The sequence below is a fragment of the Stegostoma tigrinum genome, chromosome 20 (assembly GCF_030684315.1).
Source record: "Stegostoma tigrinum isolate sSteTig4 chromosome 20, sSteTig4.hap1, whole genome shotgun sequence".
NCBI lineage: Eukaryota > Metazoa > Chordata > Chondrichthyes > Orectolobiformes > Stegostomatidae > Stegostoma > Stegostoma tigrinum.
This window is the reverse complement of record NC_081373.1, coordinates 42,730,344-42,754,177: the sequence shown is the minus strand read 5'-3', so window position 1 is coordinate 42,754,177 and position 23,834 is coordinate 42,730,344. Positions and strand designations below refer to the sequence as shown.

General features: G+C 41.4%; 1 protein-coding gene across 4 annotated transcripts in view; it reads right to left on the bottom strand.

Moving 5' to 3' along the window:
* lgi1b (leucine-rich, glioma inactivated 1b) overlaps positions 1 to 23,834 on the bottom strand; it is a 79,738-nt gene that overhangs the window by 13,794 nt on the left and 42,110 nt on the right. For 2 of the 4 annotated variants that reach the window (XM_059653136.1, XM_048550639.1), the window contains exons 2-5: positions 18,110 to 18,221; positions 17,670 to 17,741; positions 10,831 to 10,902; positions 10,657 to 10,728 (exon numbers count right to left, since the gene is read on the bottom strand). In XM_059653136.1, the coding sequence (XP_059509119.1) occupies positions 10,657 to 10,728; positions 10,831 to 10,902; positions 17,670 to 17,734 (209 nt within the window). In that variant the 5' untranslated portion in view covers positions 17,735 to 17,741; positions 18,110 to 18,221. Of the gene's footprint in view, positions 1 to 10,656; positions 10,729 to 10,830; positions 10,903 to 17,669; positions 17,742 to 18,109; positions 18,560 to 23,834 lie in introns of those variants that run through there. The other 2 variants (XM_048550636.2, XM_048550637.2) reach the window with 2 other exon arrangements.

Genomic DNA, 23,834 nt, shown 5'->3' with positions numbered 1-23,834 from the left:
ACATGGACAAGACCATTTTTCAGCCATTGCTTCAGACTTGCCTGTAATTTCATACTCCAGCATGGCCTAACACTGATTCAGTTGGCTGGTACAGTCTTATCATAAATGTATAAGCATCTGGCTAATTCGGAGTTACTAGTCTGGAAATTCAATATAATCACAAGTAACCTTATTATTGGATTTCCTATTCCTCCAGCAGAACAGCTGGCAATTTCACCACCACCAGTGTTTTGGGTTAACTCAATTTAATTCATCACACTTTCACTGTAATTGGGAAAAAAAATTAGGCATATATATTGGGACCAGCATCAACCTGGGAGACACTGGTACATGAAAGGGAAATGTAGTCTACACTGAAGCTGAGATATTGTGAACAAACCTGTGTGGAAAACCCTGTAGCCCAATGGTATCAATGTGGACTTCACCAGCTTCAAAATCTCCCCTTCCCCCACCACATCCCAAAACCAGCCCAGTTCGTCCCCTCCCCTCACTGCACCACACAACCAGCCCAGCTCTTCCCCTCCACCCACTGCATCCCAAAACCAGTCCAACCTGTCTCTGCTTCCCTAACCTGTTCTTCCTCTCACCCATCCCTTCCTCCCACCCCAAGCCACACCTCCATCTCCTATCTACTAACCTCATCCCACCTTCTTGACCTGTCCGTCTTCCCTGGACTGACCTATCCCCTCCTCACCTCCCCACCCATACTCTCCTCTCCACCTATCGTCTCCTCTATCCATCTTCGGTCCGCCTCCCCCTCTCCCTATTTATTCCAGAACCCTCACCCCATCCCCCTCTCTGATGAAGGGTCTAGGCCCGAAACGTCAGCTTTTGTGCTCCTGAGATGCTGCTGGGCCTGCTGTGTTCATCCAGCCTCACATTTTATTATCTTGGAAAACAGACTGGCTCCATCTACCTTTGCCAAATGTTCACTTATCAGGTTAACAGACTAATACCTAAATGATAGATATATGTCAGCAATTCTCTGTTATTTACGCAGTATTATGGGAACTATTTTGTTACAGTGCCTGGCTTAATGTCTTAACCAAAAGCCATTACCTGAACAATGCAGTGCTCCCTCACTACTGTACTGAAGACCCTGCCTAAATTATCCGCTGAAAATCTGATTTGGGACTTAAATCCATGATCTGCTGATTAAGAGATGAGAGTTGCACCAAGCTGTTGTGTAAATTTTACACTTCATGATTTCGAGACAGCCTTCACAACATATTGCATAGAGAACTCATGGAAAAGATTATGTAGTATGTATTGTTGGTCAAGAAGTTTGATGCACTAGTGAGGGATTGCAATCTAGCAGGGAAATAGAGTTGCCGTCAAGTTGGGGAGATCAGGAGTGGAGTTCCACGGGGCTCCAGTGACATGCTGTTCTTGGCATTTTTCTAGATTAGAATGTGAAGTGAAACTTTCACTAATTTACAGGTAATAAAAATTTAATTTCTACAAGTATTACAAATTTAGGTCAGGTCATTAGGCAGCAGAAGGATTTGGAGAGGAAAATGGGCTTATGCCCTTGATTGTGAAAAACAAGTGTGACTTACTTTGTTTCAGGAAGCTCTTTGTAACTGAATAGCATGAAGGGACATCTTTTAAAAAGTCATGTGTCACAAGAGAATGAAGGGTTATAGCTGCTTAGGCTTTAAAGATTCATTGTGGGAAGGTAAGTATAATTTTAATTTAAAAATAAGCAAAATACTGCAGATGCTGGAAATGAAAAATTCAGCAGCCCTGGCAGCATCTGTGGAGTGAAACAGGATTAGTGTTTCGAGTCCAGCATGACTCTTCTTCAGAACAGACTCCCTTGCACTCTTCTACATATTTCACTGGAAACATTAATTCTACTTCTCCCTCCACAAATATAATTTTAGGTTGTACTGCTAATAGACTATTGATTTGAGATCACACAATTTTGAGTATAGTATTCAGTTCTTGTTTCTACACAATATGAAGGATGCAAAGATCCTGGATTCATACGCAAGAGGTCTTGTGCTGCTGTGGTAATGACCCTAATTCTGGGCCATAACTTGGGGATTCAAATACTATCTGTCCTGGACACGGGTCCTAACATCTCTTAAACAGGTTAATTATTTTAAAAATTAGGCCTGGATCTAATGACCTTCACATCTTCCTAGACATTGGAACGAGTGCTTGCTGCTTTGACATTAAGTAATTTTAAACGATGGTTGGGTCAAGTCATTTTCCAAGGATTCAAGCAACTTTGGGTGGCTGTGTCCACGGGGCAAGCAACAGCAAAGGTAGCTAAAGAGAGTGTATCAGTGGAACAAGGCTGACGAACTGTCTGTCTGGGGTGTAACAAGGTTGGCCCAGGGGTGGAAGGGTGGACCTTTTCTGTCCTGTCCTGGCAAGTTTGGGACAATAGCTCACAAGGGCAAGTCAGAGAAGATGGGTGTCCAGGGCGTGGTCCTTAAATGGGAATCTCATATCTGGTTATCTTTTCAGTGGTATTGGTGTGCAAAGGGTAGGTTGGCAGTCTTGGAGCAGTTGGAAGGTCGTAATTGGGTCGCATTTGGTCATGTGGGGTGGGCTATGGAGGTGGTGGTTAAGGTGGCCTTGATGATTAGAGCAGAAGTTTGGAGGTGGCAGTATTGCGGGTTGGGCATTGGGAAATGGACAGTTATGGGCTCAGGGATCAAAAAGGAGAAATAAATGAAAACACAAATATGGTCTGCACAAATTTGAGGAGGTTCCATGGTGTAAGAGGTTGCAAAGTATTCTGGTAGGTAAAAAGTGGGTCTTAGTGAGTGACAGGGCTTCATACCCTGGCTGATAACACCTATCAGGGATCCTGAGACTAACACTGCGGGCCATAATTGAGCAAATGACTGGATTACTGAAAATGAGATTCTGATACCTAGACTGTTCCGGCAGAATATTCAAATATACACCAGAGAAAGTTTCTTGCATCATTTTGATACACTACAACTACATAACAAAGTACAGGATTGTGAGTGTGGGCTGGGGTAGAATCTTTGGAATGTAAAGGATACTGGAGCAAAAAGCCTCCCCTATGTGGAGCTGGTAGTGGGGTAATAATGTCACTGGATTAATAACACAGAAGAGTTGGTGAAACTTGAATTCAAGAAAATATGTAAATAGAAGATTTTAAAAAGATAATCTAATATATCAAGTAATAAATGATAATTGTCACAAAATATATTGTTAATTAATATTCTTCAGGGAAGGAAATCTGCCATTCTTACTTGGTCTGGCCCGCACGTGATTCCAGCCTGTCAGAAATGTGGTTAACTCTTAATTACCCTATGAAATGGCTGAGCAGGCTACTCAGGTTATGGCAAAAACTATTTAAAAATCTAAAGCAAAAGACAAACACAGACAGCATCAACTCAAGAACTGCAAATAAAACACATACCTTGTTGACCCTGCAAAATCTTCCTGTCTAACACCTGGGGTCTATGCCACTGGTGGGTCAAGCAACAGCGGGACACAGTTATAATCACAGAATCACTTGAAAGGGAGCATGATGCGGACCTTGCATCAAGCAAGCATGAGACAGATTAGGACATACAGACCCGAGAGCATGGTCTTGAGACTTCCTACATCTTGGCTGATGAGACCAGTTGCCTTGTTCCTTCAATATCCCTACAATCCTGGACACATGGAGGCAGCCGAACACTCACATACTGAAGCCATGATAGCGGATAGAATTTGAACAGCCTCTGTTCTGTTTGCTCTATTCTAGTGAGCAGCTCTAGCATCACTGCCTGATGTTGTTTGTCAGTCTCTGCATGTGCAACATGTCCACTATGATTGTGCACAGGGCTCATGAAGTGTCTGCTCTCCAGCAGTCCTCCAAGTAAGAAGTCAGATGTTGCTTTCACTGCTGGCAGTTAGTGAAATTAGTACTGGATTGTGCCCTAGATTGTCAACCCACTAAGGTGAATGTCTTTGTGCTGATCATCGGTGCAGATGAATGACATGCTGGTGCATTAGTTTCTGTCTGTTTCGAGACATCTCTGGCAGGTTGCAGGCAAGCAGTGCAAGCTTCAGAGATTCTACCTTCTGTCGTGGTTATCAGGTTAAGCTTAATGAATTGACTATGTTCACACTAAGTAAAATGCAGACTTTAGGCAGCATGTGATTGTATCTTTAAAACAATGAAAACAGTAGATTTTGACAATTGTATTGGCACTGAACACTGATGTACAACCAAGAGATCATCAACACATTAAGTTCCAAGCAAAATATTTGATGCTTGGAAGCTTTTCACTCTAGGGAAAATTCATTTTTGTCCATAGCATTATATATTTCAGGGGTAAATATTGCACTTGGCTAAACAAGTTCTACCAGTCTAGATGGTTCATTATCCCTAATCTGTATGAAAATTAGTAGATTTAGCATTCATTTTTATGGGGGGAGGTGGTTCCCAGTCTGGAACATAATTTAACAGTGTCCCCACTTGGCAGCTGTTAACAGGAGTTATGTAAAAACATTTCAAGGACATCCTGACAACCAGCCTCCTCTCTCCTTGTCAGATTTACACCTGCCACTTCCCACATTTTGAGCCATTTCTCCTATGGTTGTTATTGAAAATGAATCCACTGTAGCACAATGCAAACTTTGTCAGAACTCAAATGCACAGATCTTAGTATTTATTCTAAGAATCAAAGATCCACCACCATTAAACTGGCCTCCTGAAAGCTATTTTGGAAATTGATATGTTCCTTCTACAGCTCTCCTGCCTATTAGGACCGTGTTTCCAAATTATCCCTTTCACTATTCATCAAAATCTCATTCAGCCATCAACCAATTGTCTCACATTCAAAGTAACATTCATTGATCTCTCAACTGAAACATTTTGCGTGTCTTTCAAGAATGTGGTCATATTTGGTACATACAGACCAATGAAAATAATAAATGCAACATTGTAAGGTTTTTGCTTCATAAAATTTTAAGATAAGTGAATTTGTTAAGTCACCTGGGAAAGAATTAAGATACCCTAAACTATCCACGTCATGCTGGTGACATTATGGTAAGTACACAATGTTGAAACTGTCAAAAGTATAACTCTCAGATCATTGAAAGCTGTACTTTGCCATTTAATGTAGAAACAATGTGGCTGTACTACATATATAATCCTTTTCCAAGGCTGGCAAAGAAATCATAAAATCATGTAGCCAGCTATATCACACTGGGTTAATTTTCAACTGCACCAGCTCGGAGATGCGGATCACTCTCTGGCCAAACCTTTAAACCACTGACTATTGAATGACCACCCAAAGAAAACAATTTTTTAAAAAAATCCCGTGATACCTGTTCTCCTCTCATTATGTTATGCCCAATGATTTACTCTGCTTTTTCCCTACTCATCCTGGTTGGTTGGTCCTTACACAGCAGTGCGAATAGCACTGTGGCAATGTTTTTCTTGGTATACTTTCATGGAATGTGGCTGTTGTTGCTGCTCAACATTAAGTGCTGTTTCAGAGGGCAGTTAAAGGTCACTGTGTTGAATTTTACAGCCCCTTTATGGATCTGTGCCTGATGGACTACCATCTCACTACGCATCCCTGCCCCAGTCTCTATTATCTGGTAGCTTGGTGGATGTTGTAATCTCAGTCTATTTTGAAAAAAAAGTCATAATTGGGAAATTGAGTTTAGGAAGGAAGGGGGACACATCATTTGAGGGGTACTGTGCATGTAGCAGCAAAACCCCACTCTTCCACAGCCTAAAATGTTAGCTCTACTGTGTGACTCCTTGCCTGGACCCCACAATCTATGCGCTATCCCGAATCTATCCCTCTGTCCTTCAATTCACCAATTTCTCTCCTTAAAAACCTAACTCACGCCAATGACCATGTATTTTACATTGCAAGGATTCCTCTCAGTTCCACTTAAACTTACCCACTAAGAATAAAAGTTCCACTCACTAATTTATTTAATATGTAAGGTGGCATTTCTGTAAGGAGGAGGGTGAGAGGCAACCATTACACTCATCCCACCCATAAAATGGACCTGGAGCCTCATGTAGGCCAGACCCATTGAGGATGACAGATTTCCTTCCCTAATGGGCATTAATAAACTATTTAGATTTAATTACCATTTAATCACCATATTAAGAATAGATACACATTCCAGAGTTTTTACCTGAACTGCCGTTGTGGGATTTGAATTAATGTATGCAGGGCTTTAGCCTGTGAGTGGGCAATACCACCATACAACCATCTCCCTATCATTTGCCATTTTCCATTCACATTCTACTTCAAGTTGTCTCACTGGAACACTGCTTGTATTGAACTGCTTATTTAGAGTAAAAACAAATCTACTGCCCAATATTACACCCTGCTACCTGATACCCAGAGATGGGCATGACTACAAAGTTACCTTTGTAATTCTACTTTCTTTTTGCAATGTTGTGTAATCCTGTATGTCAGGTATTATATTTCACGGCTCTTGCTTTGCTGTTCACCGTATGCCAACACAGCCATGTTATAGATAACAAAGCGTGAAGCTGGATGAACACAGCAGGCCAAGCAGCATCTCAGGAGCACAAAAGCTGACGTTTTGGGCCGAGACCCTTCATCAGAGAGGAGGATGGGGGGAGGGTTCTGGAATAAATAGGGAGAGAGGGGGAGGCGGACCGAAGATGGAGAGAAAAGAAGATAGGTGGAGAAGAGAGTATAGGTCGGGAGGGGATAGGTCAGTCCGGGAAAGACGGACAGGTCAAGGAGGTGGGATGAGGTAGTAGGTAGGAAATGGAGGTGCGGCTTGAGGGGGGAGGAAGGGATGGGTGAGAGGAAGAACAGGTTAGGGAAGCGGAGACAGGCTGGGCTGGTTTTGGGATGCAGTGGGGGGAGGGGACAAGCTGGGCTAGTTTTGTGATGCAGTGGGGGGGAGGGGAAGAACTGGTCTGGTTTGGGGATGCAGTGGGGCAAGGGGAGATTTTGAAGCTTGTGAAGTCCACATTGATACCATTGGGCTGCAGGGTTCCCAAGCGGAATATGAGTTGCTGTTCTTGCAACCTTCGGGTGGCATCATTGTGGCACTGCAGGAGGCCCATGATGGACATGTTGTCTGAGGAATGGGAGCGGGAGTTAAAATGGTTTGCGACTGGGAGGTGCAGTTGTTTATTGCGAACCGAGCAGAGGTGTTCTGCAAAGCGGTCCCCAAGCCTCCGCTTAGTTTCCCCAATGTAGAGGTAGCCACACCGGGGACAATGGATACAGTATACCACATTGGCAGATGTGCAGGTGAACATCTGCTTAATGTGGAAGGTCATCTTGGGGCCTGGGATGGCGGTTGAGGGAGGAGGTGTGGGGGCAAGTGTAGCACTTCCTGTGGTTGCAGGGTAAGGTGCCGGGTGTGGTGGAGTTGGAGGGGAATGTGGAGCGGACAAGGGAGTCACAGAGAGAGTGGTCTCTCTGGAAGGCAGACAAGGGTGGGGATGGAAAAATGTCTTGGGTGGTGGGGTCGGATTGTAGATGGCGGAAGTGTCGGAGGATGATGCGTTGTATCCGGAGGTTGGTGGAGTGGTATATGAGAACGAGGGGATCCTCTTGGGGCGGTTGTGGCGGGGCCGGGGTGTGAAGGATGTGTTGTGGGAAATGCAGGAGACGCAGTCGAGGGCGTTCTCGACCCCTTGGGGATGGGGTACGTGCGGTCCTTGAAGAATGTGGACATCTGGGATGTGCAGGAGTGGAATGCCTCATCCTGGGAGCAGATGCGGCGGAGGCGGAGGAATTGGGAATAGGGGATGGAATTTTTGCAGGAGGGTGGGTGGGATGAGGTGTATTCTAGGTAGCTGTGGGTGTCAGTGGGCTTGAAATGGACATCAGTTTCTAGCTGGTTACCTGAGATGGAGACTGAGACGTCCAGGAAGGTGAGGGATGTGTTGGAGATGGCCCAGGTGAACTTGAGGTTGGGGTGGAAGGTGTTGGTGAAGTGGATGAATTTTTCAAGCTCCTGTGGGGAGCAAGAGGCGGCGCCAATACAGTCATCAATGTAACGGAGTAAGAGGTGGGGTTTGGGGCCTGTGTAGGTGCAGACGAGGGACTGTTCCACGTAACCTACAAAGAGGCAGGCATAGCTTGGACCAATGCAGGTACCCATGGCCACCCCCTTTGTAGGAAGTGGGAGGAATCCCTTGTCCGCTCCACACTCCCCTCATCACCTCATGGACCTCCCACCCACAGCATCCAACCTCATTGTTCCCCAACCCCGCACGGCCCGTTTCTATCTCCTTCCCAAAATCCACAAACCTGCCATGCCCTGGTCGAACCATTGTCTCAGCCTGTTCCTGCCACACCGAACTCATCTCCACCTATCTGAAATCCATTTTTTTCCCTTTGGTCTAGGAACTCCCCACCTACGTCCGTGACACCACCCACACCCTCTACCTCCTCCAGGACTTCCAATTCCCTGGCCCCCAACACCTCATTTTCACCATGGACGTCCAATCCCTATACACCTGTATTCCTCATGCAGATGGACTCAAGGCCCTCCGCTTCTTCCTGTCCCACAGGCCCGACCAATCCCCCTCCACCAACACCCTCATCTGCCTAGCCGAACTCGTCCACACCCTCAACAACTTCTCTTTCGATTCCTCCCACTTCCTACAGACTAAGGGGGGTGGCCATGGGTACCCGCATTGGCCCAAGCTATGCCTGCCTCTTTGTAGGTTACGTGGAACAGTCCCTCTTCCACACCTACACAGGCCCCAAACCCCTCCTCTTCCTCCGTTATATTGATGACTGTATCGGCGCCGCCTCTTGCTCCCCAGAGGAGCTCGAACAGTTCATCCACTTCACCAACACCTTCCACCCCAACCTCAAGTTCACCTGGGCCACCTCTAACACATCCCTCACCTTCCTGGACCTCTCAGTCTCCATCTCAGGTAACCAGCTAGAAACTGATGTCCATTTCAAGCCCACTGACTCCCACAGCTACCTAGAATACACCTCCTCCCACCCACCCTCCTGCAAAAATTCCATCCCCTATTCCCAATTCCTCCGCCTCCGTGGCATCTGCTCCCAGGATCAGGCATTCCACTCCCGCACATCCCAGATGTCCAAGTTCTTCAAGGACCGCAACTTTCCCCCAGCAGTGGTCGAGAACGCCCTTGACCGCGACTCCCGCGTTTCTCGCAACACATCCCTCACACCCCGCCCCCACCACAACCGCCCCAAGCGGATCCCCCTCGTTCTCATATGCCACCCCACCAACCTCCGGATACAATGCATCATCCTCTGACACTTCCGCCATCTACAATCCGACCCCACCACCCAAGACATTTTTCCATCCCCACCCTTGTCTGCCTTCCAGAGAGACCACTCTCTCCGTGACTCCCTTGTCCCCTCCACACTCCCCTCCAACCCCACCACACCCGGCACCTTCCCCTGCAACCACAGGAAGTGCTACACTTGCCCCCACACCTCCTCCCTCACCCCCATCCCAGGCCCCAAGATGACCTTCCACATTAAGCAGATGTTCACCTGCACATCTGCCAATGTGGTATACTGTATCCATTGTCCCCGGTGTGGCTACCTCTACATTGGGGAAACGAAGCGGAGGCTTGGGGACCGCTTCGCAGAACACCTCCGCTAGGTTTGCAATAAACAACTGCACCTCCCAGTTGTGAACCATTTTAACTCCCGCTCCCATTCCTCAGACAACATGTCCATCATGGGCCTCCTGCAGTGCCACAATGATGCCACCCAAAGGTTGCAAGAACAGCAACTCATATTCCGCTTGGGAACCCCGCAGCCCAATGGTATCAATGTGGACTTCACAAGCTTCAAAATCTCCCCTCCCCCCACTGCATCACAAAACCAGCCCAGCTCGTCCCCTCCCCCCACTGCATCCCAAAACCAGCCCAGCCTGTCTCTGCCTCCCTAACCTGTTCTTCCTCTCACCCATCCCTTCCTCCCACCTCAAGCCGCACCTCCATTTCCTACCTACTACCTCATCCCGCCTCCTTGACCTGTCTGTCTTCCCTGGACTGACCTATCCCCTCCCTACCTCCCCACCTATCCTCTCCTCTCTACGTATCTTCTTTTCTCTCCATCTTCGGTCCTCTCTCCCTATTTATTCCAAAACCCTCCCCCCATTCTCCTCTCTGATGAAAGGTCTCAGCCTGAAACGTCAGCTTTTGTGCTCCCGAGATGCTGCTTGGCCTGCTGTGTTCATCCACCTTCACACTTTGTTAACTTGGATTCTCCAGCATCTGCAGTTCCCATTGTCACAGCTATGTTATACATGAGTTGCACCAAATAAATAAGGGCATCATGTTTGAGAGAATATAGACTTGGATTAAAACTCCTTAATTCAATAACTAATTCCCTTTTGCTGAACTTAGCAGCATTAGAAGTAGCAAGTTGATCAATTTGGCCAAAGCAGTTCACTGCTACCTGCTGTCGTCAATTATATGCTGACAGCTTAGATTTAAGGACTCAGTCAATGTAATTATATATCTGCATATCATTTGGTGAAAGGAAGGAACTATTCGGAACATTCTCACAACGTCGTAAATAATTTAATGTAAATTGTTCAGTAAAGGTGAAACATTCTCCTAATGATTGCAATTTGAGGTTGTATTTATTTTAAATATTAAAATCAATGTTACAGGGCAATGATTTATGAATTAATTAATAATAACATACTTACAAATGAGAAACTGTCTTGAGGCCTCGGAAAGCATGTCTTGAAATGGACTGGATTTTATTATTCTCTATAAAACTAGAAAAACACTGTGTTATACTATTTTGCTTGTTACAAATGATCATAGTAATGCAAGATGTTCAATTTTCATTCCATGAGGAATATTTAACATCTACTTACAGATATTTCAGATGATCGAGACCCTTGAATGCATCATCAGCAACTGAATAAAATGTGTTCGACGTGAACAAACTGTCAAAAAGTTAACAACTGATTAAAATTCGTAAAACCGTACACAATTTTAAGCTTAATGTCATTCACATTTTTGCAAACACATGCCATCTACCAGCTAAAAGGACAGCAGGTGCATGAGAAGACCACCACCACCTGGACTCTCTAAAACATATATGACTTTGACACAGACCTGCATCAGTGTTCCTTCATTGTCACAGAATCAAAATCTTAAGAATCCCTTCCCAACAGCACTGTGGGTGTTCTTATTCCCAGGTGAACTGCAGAAGTTCAAGAATCATCTTCACAATCATCTTCTCAAGTATAATTAGGGATGAGCAATAAATACTGATCTAGCCAATGATTCCACATCTTGTGAAATACTGAATAAAAATCTATTCTTAGTTCAGAGCTACACCAAGGCCAAGTTAAAATGGACAAAAATGTTAATCTTATGCAATATGACACTGCATCTGTTTTTGCTGACCAAAAGTCTGAAACAAAATAAAAGTACCGCTTGCGAATTTAAACTTTTCAATGGTATTAGTTTGACTAAATTCTGTGATTGCTCTCCCTGCAACAATGCACTTTTTAAATTCGCTGAGCCAAACTCTCTGCAGCAAACAGGTGTGAAGTACATTTCCAGGTCAGTTAAACCAAGTTGGGAACAGCCACGTAGAATTATCTTCTCTCACCTTTGAGACTTCTCACGCTTATTTATTCAGCTCACGTTAAGAACAGGTTTGAATGGGGTCTAAATTAGCAGCTGTTGCTATTTTTTGGCTTTCCATCTGAAGATTCAGTATCACTAGGTCCATTGTACACTTATAGTATACAATGCCTTCTTTGAAAATGACTAGAATCCAGAAATTGTGGCATTATACATTTTTATGCAACACGATTCTCATCAAAACATTAAAATCAAATTCGCACATCCAAGCTATTTGATGTTAAATTGTTTGATCCCAATAAAATTGATATTAAATGATTTCTACTGTTGATCGAATCTACAAGTCTTAAGGAATCTCACAATAGCTGGATAAACCGCATGTGAAATGAATGAGTGATGTGATACAAATTGATATGAATAGCTTGATTACACAGATTCAGTATTGTTACCTAAATATCAATTATTCAGTTATTAAAACATTAGGTAGAATCTTCCCAGCCCCTTAACAACAACAGCATTGGTAAGGCAGTTGGGAAAATAAGGTGGCATTGGCAGAAATCAGATTCTTGATGTCGAGAGCAAAACATCTGATTTGCCAACTGAGTTGTTGAACGGCTGAGCAGGAATCTATCAGTAAGCAGCAACAGGCCTATTTGCATGCATTAGCATTTCATTCTTATGAAATCTTGTCTTATTCATACGTAGTTTCACATTTTCCCACCTGTCAGATGAAAACTAGATGGTAACAATCCAATCCACTTACAATATGGTTCTGCACCTCAATTCTTCACTTTCGAGGGCAATGGCAATTTTCATTGCAATGTTGCTCCAGGTCAACCTGCATACAGGGACAGGCACCCACCTATAGGTAGAGGACCTTGCTTTCTTAATGCTCACTCACTTTGCACATACTTGATAGTCTTGGCATATTTAACTTGCCCTGAATATTTGTGCTTGACTCCCTCAGTCTCCCTCAGTCCTCTGTCATGGTTTATAGTCTATATCAAACAAAAAAAACCAGGTACCTTGTCATGGTTCTGATAACAGTCATATTGAACTCCAAGCATGAACTCTGTTTCTTTCTCCACAGTTGCTGCCAGACTCATTAATTTTCTCCAGTATTTTAAGTTTTATTTCAGATCTCCAGCATTCACAGCAGTTTGTTTTTACTGATTTGTCATGGTTGTCAGCACTGAGCAGCCAACAGGATAGACATGTTGTTGTATGTCCTTGTACTATGTGAATTTTACATCTACACCTTTTGCCAGAGTGTACAGAGGGGAAAACACATTGCATCAGCACCAACCAAATACCCATGTCAATGGGGACTAGTTCTTAGTCAATTCAAGGAAGATAGCCTTTGGTCAGGGAGCCCAGGCACAGTAAATCAAGGGCAGTGTTGGATCCAGCCCAGGGGCTTGGACACAGTCAATCACTGCTTTGTGTGATCATTGTCAGGGGTACATATCGCTACAGTCTAGGGAGTGGGCCACAGTCAATAATATGGGTCCAGTGCAATTAGTCCAGGCATTTACAGCTAGTCAGTCAGGGAGCTGAACACAGTTCAGTAAGAGGGCTGGCTAGTCATCAGTCAAGGCTGTACATCAAGTAAGTCAACTGGGTGGACCATGCTCAATCCTTTTTACAACATTGCTGAGTATTCCTCTGGACAATGGGAATAGCATAAATCCAACTGGAAGCTCTGACCAAGCCAGCAGGGTCTGATGGTATGATCACCTCTGCTGGTCCTGCAGTAACAGGACAGCCTTTCTCTGCACTACTCCATGCACTAGAACCTTCAAGTTCCTGTCAGCAAATCTGGGTGACCACTTGCCTCTGGCAGGTATCTTCAGAATAAACCTTCAGATAAAGAATCCGAGCACCAGGAAGCACCAGGCTGACAGTACTTGACCTGGTATAGAACAGCATTTTAAATACTGCACTGGTACCAGATATCCCAAATGTTCCTGGCGAGAAGAAAGATAGGACAAGCTGGGTACCACAGAGGTGTGATGCATATTAATAAAGAAAGTTTCACAGAATAGTGTGAGAAATCTCACTCAGGTTTACAAAGAAAAACCCTCCAAGAAAATCACCAAACCCGACACTCAGTGGATTTCCAGTGAAATTCAGCCCAATGTTCTTCATATCAAGAGGGCTAAATGTAATAAATTCTTCACCATTTATTTCATATAATTGGTGTTAATACAACACTTTTAACTTGGGGAAATCCCTGAAGGTGCTTTATAGAATAATAATAATAATAGAAGAAAGATATATCCTGATACTAAGATGGACGTATTAGAAGGATGAACAAAAGGAAACCTGAAAGAGAAAAGCCTACAAAAATCCATATAATTTATTGATATTTCCAATCAATGTTTTCAGGAAACAACTATTTTGTGCTATATTTTCCTTTTTCCATATAAACACACAGGGGTTGAAACATAATGACAGACAGCTGGCATATATTGGTGCTCACTAGCTAATAAATATCAAACAGATGTGCGATCTTAATAGCTCCAAAATGGCTGGACAGTGGAAAAAAAGACAGGAGCCAGGACACAAGATATGCACTGTGTTCCTCAGACCCTGGCTTCTCTAAACTTGTGCACCTATTGCTAATTGTATATGAATTATACTCAATTGTAAGCATGCAGTGGACAATTCATTTGTACTTTTATAAACAGAGTTGTGAATTGATGACAGTGGGGCTAGGAGGTATATATGTTTAATTCTGTATTTAAATATTTATACATGTGTGTATTAGTTGGCCCTAATTCGATCCCTCACCAACTTGTTTTCTGGAATTATGAACATGGTAACAGAGTGGAAACTAAGGAAATCATTTTCAAACTGAAATCTGTGGTGGAAAACAGCAGAAAACATGTGTAAACTGTGAAGCTATGATTCCACTCTGATGCTGTCAGAGACTAAACCATATGATTAGTGGAAAAATGAGGAGATTGTGTAAGCATAGGTTACTTTTGACCAAAGACGAAACAAGGTACAGCCTCAGTATTGTTGCCAAAAGTAAATAAATGTAAAGTATTTTGAAAAATAGATGCCCATCAGTCAGATAATAATAAAGGCTTGGACTTTCGACTAGACTTGTTGGGTGAAACCTACAAGGAATATAGTCTGTCAAATGCTTGTGTGTTTTATGATGTAGATCTTGAGTCAAAGAATTTGTAGATCATGGCCTTAATAGTGATAATGTGGGTTATCAAAGCACTTAACAGAGCTATCACACACAAAGGTCAACTGTCCACAGTGAGTACTCAGGTGACACATATTCAAGAGAGATGCGACAATTGGGGGATTTTTAGGAAATATTACTAGGAAGTCTAAAACAAAAACAGAAATTGCTGGAAAATCTCTGCAGCTCTGGCAGCATCTGAGGAGAGAAAGTAGATTTACTTATGCTGCCACAGATGCTGCCAGACCTGGTGAGATTTACCAGTATAATAGATAATAAAGTGTGAAGCTGGATGAACACAGCAGGCCAAGCAGCATCTCAGGAGCACAAAAGCTGACGTTTCGGGCCCAGACCCTTCATCCTAGATCATCATAGATTTACCAGCAATTTCTTTTTTATTTCTGAATTCAAGTAACCTCAGTTCTTTTGCTTAAAGGAAGCTTAAAGATTGATTAAATGTTTAGAATGATAGAAAAATGTGAGAAATCATGTTAGAAATAATCATATGGTGGAAATAGAACCACGGTAGTTTGAGGGACAAATGCTGTAGGAGTAATCCTGACAAATATAAAATTGCAGGTAGGCGCAACAGATTGAAAAGATCAATAAATTAAAGAGGACCGAACAGGACTGAACAGAACAGAACTAGAAGTCTTCCTTGCAAACATGAAGTGTTGGACATAACCTAATAAAACAGACAAAATTAATTTGAATTAAATAGTTGGAGAGAGTTGGGAGTTTATTCAGAGGTCCATTTAAGTGTCAACTAGCTTTGTCATGTAAATGGATTTGTACTGATAAAACTCTTGTAGATGGGATTTCTGAAGATGAAGCATTACAACAGTGATTACACTTCATAAAGGAATTCATCAGTGTAAAGTGCATAAAGATAACTGGTGTCATGCAAAACAGTATATAGTTGTAATGTAAGGTACTTGGAATTTTGAAGAGCAACTAAATGACACAGATGTTTTAATGGACTCTCCTACAGCTGGTAACGTAAGCTCAAAAATCCTTTTTGGCCATTGTATCAAAAATATAAAACTGACATTTCTGGAGGGCCATACTTTTCAAGAAGTGTTTCTGTTTCTGCAGAAAAAAGCAGCAGGTCCAGAAGGAAATCTGGGGAACTGAACAAATGCTGTTGTTTAAGGGGGTTGATTAGCTTAGTTTGCTGGACAGTTTGTTTGCAATGCAGAATAATGCAGATCGTGTGGGTTCAATTCCCCCATCAGCTGACATTACGACGAAGGATGTGCTTCCCAACCTCTCCCCTTACTAGAGGCCTGGTAAACCTCAGCTTCAACCCACACCCGTTGCCTGTCTCTAATGAGAGAGCAGCCCTATGATCCGGTAGGACTATGGCAAGTTTACCTTTTGTCACAATGATGATTCCAAGGTATGATATTATTTAGTGAGAGCTGTTTAGCTGAAAATAGACAGTATTCAATTAACAGCAAACCCTGCAATACTTTGTTGGTACCAGTAAAGTGAAATCATTGAGGCACTTCCATAATGCATGCTGATGATTTCTTATGGGATGGCCCTGCAAAAGTTGGGAAATTAATTTAGAATTGGAAAGCAGCTTTGTGAGGCTTTTGAATGTATCAGTTTTGCGTTTCAGTAGCAATCCTTTGGAATAACTTTAAATAACAATCACCATCCTTTTGGAGTGCTAAAATATTCACTCTTGCAGAGGAATGAATATGAAATTCTGAAACAGTAATTTGAATGTTACAGGAACTTAGCAGGTCTGGCAGCATCTATGGAGACAGAATTAATGTTTCCAATGCCGTGATGCTTCTTCAGAAATGTTATTTATCTGAAAGTGAGATTCAGCACAGTGGGAGTACCCAAAAGAGAAAATGTAATGAATGTGATACCATTTGTTGTGCAATAATCGATCTGTCTGAAAAGTGAGATTGAAAAAAGGTTCAGATCAATTTTGATGGCTTGAAACAAATGCTGGGAAGAGAAAGTGAATTTAGCAAATAATCAGCTGCCTATTTTGCAAAATTAAATTTATGCACCAATAAATTGTTAAAGTTCCGAGAAAAGGGTGTGTGCAACACACTGCCGTTTGTAGAACATGAAGGCTTTTGATTTAATTTGTTTTGAAACATTGGTTTTTCATACAAAACTTCATTTTTATTTAAAGAGAAACAGGAATCTGTTAATTGCACATTGATTACTTGTAGGTTGTCAGGCATGAGGTAGAGATTCCTTTCTGCACTTTGAAATAGACAGACCAACAATTTGTTTTGAGTCAAAATAAATGTTGTAAAGATTAGCTCCAGTTCTATCCCCCAGCAACTGGAATTCTGGAACATTAACATTTACTCCATAATTAGATTATTGATTCCTGTACCTAAGTTGTGATTTCCATACTTGTTCATTTTTTCCCTGAAACTCTTCCATCACCTCCAACCGCACCCCCCCCCCAACACACACACACACACACACACACACACACACACACACACACACACACACACACACACTCCTCCAGCCACTCCCAAAACACAACGATGTTGGGTGCTCTTTTCCTTCACACAGAGAAAGTGCCTCACAGATAATGGGCAGTAAGTAACCATTCACTGGACTCTGCTGCCTGACATCACTTCTCTGACATTTCCAGAAAATCACAAGAACTTCACTGTGTGACAGCAAACTTCACATTATCTATCTAGGCGGTTATGTCAAAACTGTACAATAATGGCAGCAATGAGCTTAGTAACATCAGCAGACTGTAAATAACTTGATTAACAATAGTAAGATAATCTAGCCCCAGGCTTCAACACTATTACCTCAATTTGCAGCAATGCTAATGAGTTACAAGTTAATTAATTCTTATTCCCAAAATACACAATAATTCATTGCTGAACAACAGCAGAAATTGCAAAATAAGAATAATCTCACAGAAGCTGGAGGGACCTTTTATTCACAAAGCTTCTTTCTGGAATTTCACTGAAACCAGACTTCATGAATGATCTGAAAACAAAATGTACGTGCATGAATCAAAACAAGCTAGGATAGTCAGCAACTAGTAAATCTCACTCTATTGGTCCATATTAGCCTAAAACAAAATTTGACATTGTATCAAACAAAGCAGAATGTGAAAATTATAATAATGATTTTATTTCATTCATTTAAAATAACTCTTGACTGTAATGGCATCTATTGTTTTATAAAGAAAACAGCTACCAGTGTACTTGATGTTTCTTCCAAACAAATAAAACTGCACACCAAAACACTCTATTTACTGCATGATAATTACATGTACAGATACATAAGCACATGTGATAAGCTTTTTACATTCAGTTATAACAAAACTACATTGTTCTGGGTATGGTACTTACAAATGAACTACTTCTGGGGGAAAACTCTGAGGAATCGATTTTCTGTTCTCACACTGAGCAGTTTCTTCAGTACATATACAACTTTCAGGACATTTTACTGGTCTTCGTGCGCCTATTTTTAAAAAAAACAGACTCAATATCCAAAAGAGAGTGAATCTTACTGCAGATTTACTAGCATTTCCCATTATGAATCCACACAGCACAGTGACGCTGCCAAATTTTCCTGAATATAAACAATTCTTGATTTTTTTTAATTTCTTGCTTTCTGGCAAAGCAACTCTTCTTTTGAATGTTTTGATCAAACTGTAGTGGTTACACAATTCGCTAATCACACACTAAATTCATGTTCGCTCTCTCTCCATTGTTATGATACACAAATTATGCAATTGAAATGTTCACTCTTTGAAGTCTAGAGAACTTTCCATTCACATTTCCTTACATATAAACCCAATTATGTGAACATGGGAAAAAAAAGCCCTCTTTCAGCCAATGTAAGTATCCAAACCACCCCCAGCTTTTACGCCAGTCCAAAACTCTGGAATGGATCACAGCAACTGCAACTGAAAACTTCAAGCTCATTTGAAAACTTGGAAGATACAATGGAAAATAAAATATACAAAGTCTGAATGTGATTCATTCTTTTGGATCTCCTCAGGCACAATAAGAGCACATTTTTCTTATCCCTAAATGGTCAGGCATAATAAGACAGTAGTTATTTCTTATAAGTTTGTTTTAGTGCGGTGTATTGAATAGACACAAGTCAAATGGGAATTGTGACAAGCCATCACAAGAAATATTGACAGTACCCTGTTTAATAACTTACAAAATTTTATGCCACTTTTTTAAACTCAACTAGCAGCTAATTGATAATTGAAGTAGTCATCTACTGGAGAAATTATTCCATCATGACTGATCATATACAAGTCAAGGTTACTGGTCTCAAATTGCAAAAAACATGCAGTTAATCAGCAATAATAAATAACATTTATTTTTATCTGAAAATCTGCCTATAGTTTTGTGATGAAACAAAATCTCTAACATTTTCACAAAAAGCAAATAATACAAATTACCAGATTAGTGTTCTGTTTCCAAGACTGTGAAAACTGCTGAAACGTGGGGCTAAGATGATTAGAATATTTTTAACTGTTGATATCTAAGTTTCAAATATGAATTGCATGACTGGACGACATCACAAAGAGGGAAAATTCCACCTAACAGATGTTATAAGATTATATAAAACAATGTTTTTTAAAAGTAATTGCATTTCATTTGTTGACAAAATTTTGAAATTAACAGCATTGTCTGACAGTAGGTTTCAGAGTAAAAATACATTTGGCATTTTTTTTGTATTTTTTATACACATAGATGATTTTGGCAGCAGTTATTCTCAATGCATACAAAAAGGGTTGATTTGTAAAACTATACACAAATACATCTAAATTACTTGAAATTTAATGTGCAATTAAAGGAGCAATAATGGAAAAATGACTGCTGAAATGGAGGGGTTAGCCTATGGTTATTTTTGATCTTTGATATTTGCACAATGATTTCACTCATAACTTTATAGATTTCAGTCCATGACCAAAAGGCAGATTTCCACCTTGAAGAAAAGATAAGGCAAGCAAACTGAAAAATCAACTGTTCTTATGAACAGTACTGTTAGGCAATGCGTGGAAAAGGCAACTCAGACACTATGCAATTATTTGGACAAAATAGTGATATATGAATTATAAAGTATTGTACATAGGAAAGGAAAATCGATGAAACACACATTTCACGAATGATGCTGAAACAGATGAGAAGACTAAAGTCAACACATCCAAGTCATCTGGAGCAACGGTCAAAATGTAGATTGATTTCCACGATGCCAAACAGTAAGGAGCATAATACAACAATTGTTTGTTGTAATATACATTCCCCATCCACTCCACTTGAAATATATCGCACTGTTGCAAGATCCCAATGGTACGTTTAACAGTTAACCTGGTTGTAGAATTATCTTTATTGCACTTGTCCCTTGCTTCTGTGTATGGTCATTTTATAGGTACTAGAGCTATAGAGCTCTGCTGTTGTGGCACAGTGACAGTTCAAGTCCCACTTGCCCCAGAGGTATGTAATAACATTTCCCAATAGCCTGATTGTAAAGTATCTGTAGGTACCATGAGTCATGGTTGTTGAAGAATTGCTGTGATCTTTCCTTAAGTTTGACATAAACTTGACATAGAGGGCTGCACTGTGAAGTGGGTACTCACCAATACAATTTGAGGCCAGATTGATACCAGTTGTACAAGCAGGCAATAAGCATTTCTCTTAATAAGTAGTAACTCAAATGACAACATGGTTACAACTGATGAGCCATTCAATTCTTGCAGGACAACAGATTTGTACTTTTGTCTCACATTGCTGCCACTGGTCTATGCTCCGTATGCACAAGCCTGGGAGGACAGAATGACATTTGGGGCTGCTCCAATCACAAGCTGGTTCTCTCCCACACCTGCTGATGGCAGCAAAAATATGAAAGAAACAGCCCATGTTCCAAGCAGCATGATAGCTAGCAAAGTGAGTACTGGCAGTAAAAGAGTTGTCAACAGATCTGGAGCTACCTTTTGCCAGGGAGATGGACAAAAGCTGGGGGGTGGGGTGGTGGGGGGGTTGGGGTAGTGGTTTTCTCTCTGGTGTGAAGAGGCACCTCCAACAGGGGTGGGAAAAGGAGAAGGCTATTAAAGGTTTGTAGGGAGGGGTAGAAGGCTGCAAGAGGAAGGGGCAAGAAGGGATGTAAATGCAAGCATAGTGGGGAAGGAGAAAGATGTAAGAGGAGTTGGGGAGACAATGAAGATGAAAGAGGCATAAGCAAGGTAGAGGCTACAAGAGGGCTGTAGGGAAGGTGTGGGTATGGAAGGTTACATGAAGGGTTTGGAGGAAGGTGAGGACTGCAAGAAAGTGGGGAGAAGGGAGGAGACTGAACAAATGGTGGGGGAGAAGGAAGATACAAGGGTAGTGAGGGGAGGAGGAAAATATGAGAGGCACGGGGGAATAGGCTGCAAAAGGGTATAGGAGGTGACTGCAAGGACCATGATATTAGAGGCTGCAACAGGGAGGAGGGAGGGAGTAGAAGACCGCAAACAAATTGGGGGGAGGACACTGCAAGAGGTATGGGGAGGGAAAGAGGAGGAAGAGGTAAATTGTGAGGGAGCCTGCAATGGAAGACAGTAAGCAGGGAAAGGGGACTATGAAGGAAAGAAAGCAATTTTAAAGCTATCAATCAAGAAAGAAAAAGTCAACGGAGAACCAGGGGAGCTTGTAATCTCTGAGGTAATCAATTCTTTGCAAATGAATGTGGAATTTCTAGTTCTAAGGCTGCATTGGTTCAGGAGCTACTAAATGAATGTAAAATGTAGGAGATACTACCGTAATGAACATTTTGTAACAATTGTTATTTACCATATTTAAGTTCAAGACTTAAGATACAATAAAAAAATGTTGTAAATGCTGGTTAATATGTTTCGCCTTTTTGTATGTTCTATGAAAAATCATAGCTGCAACCTCACCAGTCTGCCACAGATATATTTAGGGGATGATGTGTTTTTGTCTGTTCAAGTGTGTCAATAAATTTGGAAAAATTTGTTAACTTGTGTGTGCTATTTACCAATTGAAGTATTGTGGCACCTACGGCATTGATGCATTCCTTGTGTGTTGTGGATTAAAGTTCAATAAGGATTGTCCATTTTTGAGGATATTGATGAATTTTTCGAATGCTGTTTCTGAGTCAGCCCAAATCCCATTCATCAATACCATCACAGAAGATATTGCATCTATGTGAATACATCACCTAATAAATGAGACAGTAATAATGAAAAAGCAGCTCTGAAAACCAAAATGCACCCCTTGAGAAATCTCAGCAACAGCCTTTGGATTAATAATATGTTGTACCTTGGTTTGAACTGAGAAAAACCCAAGGACAATAAACAATCTGCTGAAGCAACCACATAGTAAGATCTACCAAAAGCCCATCATGCAAAATAGTGCTGAAGATTCCACTGTATGTTTCAATAGCATCTTGATAGCTTTGACAATGGGAGACCAAACATTCATTAAAATTGAGTATTCCTAAGGTTTGCCAAGTCAGTTATCACATGATCATAACTCCCGCTTATGATCATAATGCTTGTCCATAGGTTTCAAAAGGAAGTAAAATCGCGAAGACCTGCAGAATATAATAATAGTCACTCCCTCCTGATATTTGTTGTTAAGCTCAGTCTCTATCTTTGCTATAAATTGAAATTCATCACAGAGGTAGAGATTTGGGGAAAACAAGAAAAATTTCAAATGTATTAGCACCCATTTTGGAGAAGGACTGACTGCACTTTAAAACACAATGTCTCCAGGCGAACAACCAGCTTACATTTGCCATACCTGTATCATAATTTCATGAACATCAAAAAAGTCTTTGAAACATAAAATTCTTTTTAATTATGGAGTTCAACTTTTTTTCAACTTCACCTCCCTAATCTATAACTTGTTCTGTTTTACAAGCCTGTGTGTGTGTACGTTACTAGATTCAGCAATGATTTTTACCTCTCTACCTTTCACTTTGCTTGAGTGCGTTTACAGTAAAGCTAATTGCTCAAGACACACATCAAGTACATTATGACTTGAGAAATCATTTTATTTTAGAAAGTTCAAGCTATGTTGTACCCAACCTCAGGCAGGAGAAGACAGAAATTTTTTCTCCCTTGAGGACTTGCATCAGAAATTCAGAAGAAACAAAGGGGCTGGATGTCCTGAGGAAGGTTCAACAGACTTGAAATGTTAACTGATTTCTCATCACAAATGTTGTCAGACCTGCAGAGCTTTTCTCCCAACTTTTTGTTTGATTTTGTTTTTGCTTCCGATTTATATCATGTGCAGTTCTTTCGGTTTTATTTAGATTGAAAGTTTGATGAGTTAAGGGAATCGCTTTTTAAAAGTTTAAATTTGTTTGATTTTAAGACAACAGTTTAGATTTAATGAAAAATTACTGTTCATTAACAAACATTCATTACTGCACAAAGCTCATCCACTCTATGGCAAAGCTATAAAACCTGTCCTATTAAGAAATCACCACAATAGCAAAAATCTGACAAGTTAGTTGTTAACTTCAAATACACAGAAAAAACAAACAGTTTCTTGCTTAATGACAAAAATATCATATAAATCCCACAATTTACATTACGTAGGTCCTCAAGTAGTAATCACAGTAGTGCTACATCGCAGAACGAGGCATTTTGGCCCACCATGTCTGCTCCAGCTTGTTAAATGTTACCTTGTGCCCATCTCTTGCATTTTCTCCATGCACGTTATTGACTTGGGGACTACTGCCAAACAAAGGGCCCTCGGGTTGAAGGTGCATACTTCCTTGAAAGTGGAGTCACAGGTAAACAGGGTGGTGAAGATGGTGTTTGGCATGCTTGGTTAATGCAATGAGTATAAGAGTTGGGATGTCATGTTGTAGGACATTGTTTAGGCTACTTTTACTGTACTGTGTTCAATTCTGGTCTCCCTGCCATAGGAAAGGTGTTGTTCAACCTGAAATTGTTCAGAGAAGATTTACAAGGATGTTGCTGGGATTGGAGGGCTTGAGCTACAGGGAGAGACTGAATAGATTGGTACCATTTTTTCTGGAATGTCATAGGCTGAGGGATGACCTTACAGAGGCTCCTGAAATCATTAGGGGTTGGATAAGGTC